This window comes from Nannobrachium achirus (assembly GCF_963921795.1).
Source record: "Nannobrachium achirus genome assembly, chromosome: 18".
NCBI classification, from domain to species: Eukaryota; Metazoa; Chordata; class Actinopteri; order Myctophiformes; family Myctophidae; genus Nannobrachium; species Nannobrachium achirus.
In genome coordinates this window covers 2,548,436-2,556,134 of record NC_137825.1, presented here as the reverse complement: position 1 = coordinate 2,556,134, position 7,699 = coordinate 2,548,436, and the positions used below count along the sequence as shown (strand labels likewise).

At 45.0% G+C, this 7,699-nt stretch overlaps 1 protein-coding gene across 4 annotated transcripts in view; it reads right to left on the bottom strand.

Moving 5' to 3' along the window:
- Positions 1 to 235: 235 nt before the first annotated feature.
- Positions 236 to 7,699, bottom strand: part of LOC308303592 (actin, aortic smooth muscle) — a gene marked incomplete at both ends in the record, with an annotated part of 9,103 nt that continues 1,639 nt past the window's right edge. For 2 of the 4 annotated variants that reach the window (XM_080748008.1, XM_080748010.1), the window contains 6 exons: positions 236 to 379; positions 848 to 1,029; positions 2,829 to 3,020; positions 4,310 to 4,471; positions 5,516 to 5,600; positions 6,835 to 6,945. In XM_080748008.1, coding sequence (XP_080604134.1) covers positions 236 to 379; positions 848 to 1,029; positions 2,829 to 3,020; positions 4,310 to 4,471; positions 5,516 to 5,600; positions 6,835 to 6,945 — 876 coding nt within the window. The remainder of the gene's footprint in view (positions 380 to 847; positions 1,030 to 2,828; positions 3,021 to 4,309; positions 4,472 to 5,515; positions 5,601 to 6,834; positions 6,946 to 7,699) is intronic. The other 2 variants (XM_080748011.1, XM_080748009.1) reach the window with 2 other exon arrangements.

The following is a 7,699-nucleotide window of genomic DNA, read 5'->3' as shown; positions in this document are numbered from 1 at the left end:
TATAGGGTAAACGATGGGTTTAGACTGCAGGGTTTAGGGTTTAGGGACTTCGCGCGCGTGCAAGACACCAGTCATGTTGCCATACCTTAGCTTTTGCTGAACTGACGCCACTGGTTTAGGGATGGGGAATGGGAGGGGTTTTGTTTTGTTTAGGGGCGGGGTTAGGGAAGGCTGTGGACTTGGGTCCGCCCCCAGCGGGGTGTGGCAGGGCGTGGCGAGGCGAGGTGGGCGGGGCTTAGAAGCACTTGCGGTGCACGATGCTGGGCCCCGCCTCGTCGTACTCCTGCTTACTGATCCACATCTGCTGGAAGGTGGAGAGAGACGCCAGGATGGACCCCCCGATCCACACAGAGTACTTCCTCTCTGGAGGAGCGATGATCTGTAGAGAGACAGATACATACATATTGATATTATACATCTATATATTATACAGGTTGATCTGGAGGACGACAGAAAGATCGAGCATTGCGAAGGTCACATGAGCCGACTCAGCACCGTTAGAAGTCGTAAACCAGGGGGACAGAAAAGTCAATATTGTTGTGGGGCTTCTGGGACCGACTGCACTAGAAAACTAGCGCTCCTTTTTCAACTGTAACTTTGAGTGCCTTGTTCCACTAAAGAAAGTAGACCTCCAAAAAGCCGTCTTTGTTTTGGTGAGTAGCAAAACTGTATTTGTTATTTTTGGACCAGACCAGAGGGTGCAAGGGTGGTGATTAGGCTCAGGGTCAGGGTTAGTGTTGATGTCAGGGTCTTGATCTTCATGGTGGAGGGTGCCAGGCCAGTCAGGCTTAGGGTTAAGGTCAGGGTCAGGGTAAAGGTCAGGGGTCAGGTTTAGGGTCTTCCATACCTTGATCTTCATGGTGGAGGGTGCCAGGGCGGTGATCTCCTTCTGCATGCGGTCGGCGATGCCCGGGTACATGGTGGTGCCCCCGCTCAGCACGTTGTTGGCGTACAGGTCCTTACGGATGTCGATGTCACACTTCATGATGCTGTTGTAGGTGGTCTCGTGGATGCCTGCCGACTCCATGCCTGCAGAGCACAGGGAGACCACCTTAGTTAGGGATAGGGAGGGTGGTCTACATACCACAGGAAGACCACCTTAGTTAGAGATAGGGAGGGTGGTCTACATACCACAGAGACCATCTTAGTTAGGGATAGAGATAGGGAGGGTGGTCTACATACCACAGAGACCACCTTAGTTATAGAGATAGGGAGGGTGGTCTACATACCACAGGAAGACCACCTTAGTTATAGAGTTAGGGAGGGTGGTCTACATACCACAGAGACCACCTTAGTTATAGAGATAGGGAGGGTGGTCTACATACCACAGAGACCACCTTAGTTATAGAGTTAGGGAGGGTGGTCTACATACCACAGGAAGACCACCTTAGTTATAGAGTTAGGGAGGGTGGTCTAGATCAGTGTTTCTCAAATGGGGGTACGTGTACCCCTAGGGGTACGCGGAGGTACTGCAGGGGGTTCTCCGAAAATGCCCCCCAAAAAAGAGAAGTAGAAGAATGAATCATGATAATATTATTCATAGTTAAATAATTAACTGCAATTGAATTAGAAAGAGGAAAAAACATTTACTGTTATGTTTAATGATGACACTTGGAGAAATGTGTTGTGAACCTGATAGCTGCTAACCCAAATGACATACCAGGCAACTGGGATGTGTTTGATTGTAAGTTATTGACATGACAACTGGACTGAAATGTTACGGCCACAGTGTTGAAAATATATAAATAAAAATAATAAATCTGTTCAGGAGGAGCCATTTGAAACTCTCACTCCTTTTCTTATTTGTGATGTTATATACTTGAAAAGGGGGGGTTATCATAGCATCATATAGCACGAGTTATGGTTTTGATTGCAGTTTTATAAGGAAAACGTTGTTGTGGGGTAAAGGGGGTACTTGGATTCAAAAATCTGGGAAAGGTGGTACTCAAGCCAAAAAAGATTGAGAAACACTGGTCTAGATCATTGGTTCTCAACTTGTGGGTCGGGACCCCCAGGGGGGTTCCCAAATTATTTTTGGGGGTCCCCAGATGATTGACTTAACGTGCAACATTGTTTTAATGTTAACAAACCAACATAAAGTTTAAGTGTATAGAGGGTATCTGCACATGTATAAAGTGGCAATTTAAAGACTTTTTAGCACCTCTAACATGACAAATTAAACATTGGCGAAATTCTCAAATATTAGAGGCAGAAATTGTGAAAATAGCCGATCTACATGCTCACAACGCATCACGTTGCACGGCGTTGTGAGCATGTAGATCTGCTATTTTCAAAATAGAAAATGTAATGTCTCAACTCTTAGTGTTCGTATAGGGTGGGGGGTCCCTAGTCTGGGATCACTTCACTTTTCGGGGTTGTAACCGGTCTGGAGCGGAAACCACAACATGTCATGTTGTAGTACTCAAAGGACTACAATTTGCCGGAAAGAACAAACCGGATTCAGTTTTAACCCAAAATATTCCCCTGCGCTCAAGGACATACTTTTAGGGCCTACCTAATAAACCCCTTGATGCGGAGTAGTTTTGCTTTTAAAAAATTTGTTTGGTATATGCATCTTTTAGTCCAACTGTTAGCGACTGGCAAGACTACACTAGGCTACTGGAGCATTTTAATAGGGATTGGGGAAACAGACGGGGGGAACCAAATCAAAGCGACGCCGCTTCTTCTAGTGGTTTCCACGCTTTAGGCGGAAACCAAACGGCCTGTTGTGAACGAACACCAGGCTTTCCCCCAGAAAGCCTGGTAGGCGAGGTTAGGGGGTCCCTGGTTAAAATATAATTATTTGGGGGGGGGGGGGGGGGTCCTACCTATGAAGGAAGGCTGGAACAGGGTCTCGGGACACCTGAACCTCTCATTGCCGATGGTGATGACCTGTCCGTCAGGCAGCTCGTAGCTCTTCTCCAGCGAGGAGGAGGAGGCGGCCGTCGCCATCTCGTTCTCAAAGTCCAGAGCCACGTAGCACAGCTTCTCCTTGATGTCCCGCACGATCTCCCTCTCCGCTACACACACACACACACACACACACACACACACACACACACACACACACACACACACACACACACACACACACACACACACTTATTTGGGATGCCCCTTTTAGGCAGGGTGTTTAACTGTACTTGTACTGTACATTTGTATTGTAGTAGGCAATTAATAGTAAGGGGAATATCTTAAAAAGTCCTGGAATAAATTCCTTAAACATTTCTTCACCAATGTGTTTGTAAAGGTGTCTAGTAACACATCTCACAAAGACTGAAATTCACTTTCCCTAGGAGAATCCTTGACAGCTGCTGAAAGTTGGGGTCCCATTAAATTAACTATACAGGATAAAACACATCAAAATAGATATGCTTTAAGTAGCATGTGAGGGTCAAACTAGGTTTTTTTCATGATTCTGATTCCATTGCAAGCTTTTGTTTTGCACAAAAAACATTCCTTGGCCCAAAAACGGCCCGACAAAACTATGGTTTAGTGATGAGTCATCACTTTTCACAGTTTTGTGGGAGCCGCCTTTACCCCAATATTTCTTTTTTTTTTTGTGCAAAACAAATGCTTGCAATGGATTCAGAATCATGAAAAACCCACATGCTACTTAAGCATATTTATTTTGGTGTGTTTTATGCTGTATTGTTAATTTAATGGGAGCCCAACTTTCAGCAGCTGTCAAGGATTCTCCCAGGGAAAGTGAATTTCAGTCTGTGTGAGATGTGTTACTAGACACCTTTACAAACACATTGGTGAAGAAATGTTTTGGTAAGGAATTTATTCCAGGATATGACATTATTTCCTATAAAGCAGCGCTGCTCTGCGTGTAGGCTTGTCTGTGGGGAATGACAGCGAAATGATCCGACAGATTGAATGTCAATCAACAACAGCCGTTGTGGACTGGAGGTGGACAGCATTGTGTTCTATGTGTTTAGACTGCGTGTCCACCGATCTGGTGTGAAAGCTGGTTGAGACAACATTTATCTGTAAACTTATACAAATCTTTTTTTAACCATAAACCAGTAGACCAATGTGGGGTCCGGGGACCCCCAGGAGTCCCTGAGGGGGGTCCCGGCGGTCCTTCACTAAATGTTTGATACTGTAGGCATGTGTGACTATAAAGTGTACAAATGGAACCAAATGGACCCTTACGGGTCTGTGACTCCAAACAAATGGAGATGCGGGCGTGCGCGTGTGTGTGTGTGTGTGTGTGTGTGTGTGCGTGTGTGTGCGTGTGTGTGTGTGTGTGTGCGTGTGTGTGTGTGTGTGTGTGTGTGTGTGTGCGTGCATGTGTGCGTACCTGTGGTGACGAAGCTGTATCCTCTCTCGGTGAGGATCTTCATGAGGTAGTCTGTGAGATCTCTTCCTGCCAGGTCCAACCTCATGATGGCGTGAGGCAGAGCGTAGCCCTCGTAGATGGGCACGTTGTGGGTGACGCCATCTCCACTGTCCAACACTATACCTGTAGATAGATAGATATAGATCTATAGAACCATCCCCACTGTCCAGAACTATACCTGTAAATACAGTAGATCTATAGAACCATCTCCACTGTCCAACACTATGCCTGTAAATACAGTAGATATATAAAGCCATCCCCACTGTACAGATTCAGATTCAGATTACTTTATTAACCATTGTGTAATACACATAGGAATTTGCTTTGGCATAGGCTACTACATTTTTGCATTCAAATCAGAATGCAACACGTAGTCACCACAGCAGCCATGGGCGGCGCCATCTTGGAATTCAGAACTATGCCTGTTAATAGATAGATATATAGAACCATCCCAGCTGTCTACAACTGTACCTAAGGGCAAAAGGGTGAGGTTGCGCCATGTCTTGGCCATCTGGCCAGTGATGTATATTGGACCTGTTATACCATATATGGAGACCCCTGGTATATGGAGATCCATCACAGATTATGGGCTTAATATTGATGACATCAGGGTTCTCCATATATGGGCATAAAAGGGATTTGGTTCCACTGGCATCACAGGGATCTCCATATCTCCATATATGGGCATAACAGGGATTTGGTTCCCCCTAGCATCACAGGGATCTCCGTTATATGGGCATCACAGTGATGTCAGAGCATGATGTCAGAGCGTGAGAGTCAATCCACAAAAAAGATAAGCGTTACCCATACATACAGATACGGTCATGATGATAGTAAACCAATAACACCTGTAAATATATAGATAGTTAGATATATATACCCCATCCATCAGCGCCTGAACAATGGAGACCAGTGCCAGTGGGCACTGGTCTCAAACCTCGGTTCGAAGTGATGCGGTGAATCTGAGTATAAAATTATCTAGAGCTACAGAATTCTGAATTCTGAATGAATGAATGATTTTATCTGGAGGGCCGGATTGTCATGTGAAGCTTGACCAATCCTAATGAGACCAAACTATGGTCTCATTGGACATATCTGTCTGGGAGGGAGGGAGGGAGGGATGGAGGTAGGTACATAGATACATAGGTAGATAGATATAATACTGACCAGTGGTGCGTCCAGATGCGTACAGTGACAGGACCGCCTGGATGGCAACATACATGGCAGGAACGTTGAAGGTCTCAAACATGATCTGAGAGAGAGAGAGAGAGAGAGAGAGAGAGAGAGAGAGAGGGAGAGGGAGAGGGAGAGAGAGAGAGAGAGAGAGAGAGAGAGAGGGGGAGAGGGAGAGAGAGAGAGAGAGAGAGAGAGAGAGATTCAACTGGGGTGTGTGTGCGTGCGTGCGTGCGTGTGCGTGTTGAAGTGAATTATATTAGAAATGATATTATTATGTAGCAGTGAATACTTGGTGTTGCTAGTTTGAGTTTGAGTGCTGAGAACTTGGATGTAAACACCAGCTGTAGATCAGGTCAGAAGGTAGGGAGGATAGGATGGAAGGTCAGAAGGTAGGGAGGATAGGATTGAAGGTCACAGCTGGCAGCACATTTGTTTTATGGCTGTGAAGGAGATCAGGAGTTCTTGGCTTTTTAAAAAAGAGAAGAATGTCTTATTGTTTCTGCTTTAGCCAATTATGAACTGAGAGTCAGGGTAGGGCATGAAGGCAGTCTTGTCTTGTGTGTCGTTGGTGAAGGACGTATGTATGTGTGTGTGACTGTTACAGCACTTCAAAAAATACGGGAGTGTGTCGCTGTTACTACATGTCATCTTTTCGACACCCGACTCTAACCCTCATCCTAACCTTAACCTCCGTGGAGTGAGTCGCTAAACCTCCGGTCGAAATGATGGGCGTTCGCAAAAGCGAGATTTCCCCAAAAATACATGTTTTACTTTTAACATCATTTCTGGTCATGTAGACACCAGTGTCTCTTTCTAGTCATGTAGACACCAGTGTTATGTATCTTTCTAGTCATGTTGACACCAGTGTCTTTTAGTTGAGATTTTAACTCCCCCGAGTCCCCATCTTTAAACCAATCCAGTGACTTTGATTGGTGCAGGGCTGAGCATGGATCAGATTGTAAATACCATCATTTATCTATTTCACTGCAGGTGAAATAGTTATCGTCCCTAACCCTTAAATTCAACAAATTCTTTCAATAGACTAGAATCTTGTTTTATTTGATGGCCTTCCTGCCCTGGCATTTGGCCTTTGTGCCCTCAAAAATGGACAACACCATAGGCCAAGTGGCCACGCCCCTAAAATTATGAAATTCCAAGCCTGGTTAGGGTATATAATAGGGTTTAGGGTACCTGGGTCATCTTCTCTCTGTTAGCCTTAGGGTTCAGTGTGTTAGGGTATATAATAGGATTAGGGATTATGGTATATAATAGGGTTTAGGGTTTAGGGTTTAGGGTTTAGGGTATAGTACCTGGGTCATCTTCTCTCTGTTGGCTTTAGGGTTCAGCGGGGCTTCTGTCAGCAGGGTAGGATGTTCCTCTGGAGCCACTCGCAGCTCGTTGTAGAATGAATGATGCCAGATCTGACCAATCACAGAGGAGAAGGGGAGGAGCATAGGAGAGAGAGAGAGAGAGAGAGAGAGAGAGAGAGAGAGAGAGAGAGAGAGAGAGAGGTGATGACTGTGAACTACATTCACTCCAGTTTTCAAATCAAGATCCATTATGGGCATTTGAGCCACAAAACGTAGAACATTTTGTTTTCATTGGATACGATTTTTGCCACAATTCCATGTTGTATTGATATTGTTCTCTCTCCTATGATTATCATAGGAGATATAATGTTCTACTTGTAAGTAACACAGATGTTTAACAATAATGTAACTCTTTAGATCGTAAAATGAAACCAAATCTGATTTGGTTTAATTTTACACTCTTAAGGACCACCTTCTCCATATCATCCCAGTTGGTGATGATGTCATGTCCTTACCTTCTCCATATCATCCCAGTTGGTGATGATGTCATGTCCTTACCTTCTCCATATCATCCCAGTTGGTGATGATGTCATGTCCTTACCTTCTCCATATCATCCCAGTTGGTGATGATGTCATGTCCTTACCTTCTCCATATCATCCCAGTTGGTGATGATGTCATGTCCTTACCTTCTCCATATCATCCCAGTTGGTGATGATGCCATGTCCTTACCTTCTCCATATCATCCCAGTTGGTGATGATGTCATGTCCTTACCTTCTCCATATCATCCCAGTTGGTGATGATGTCATGTCCTTACCTTCTCCATATCATCCCAGTTGGTGATGATGTCATGTCCTTACCTTCTC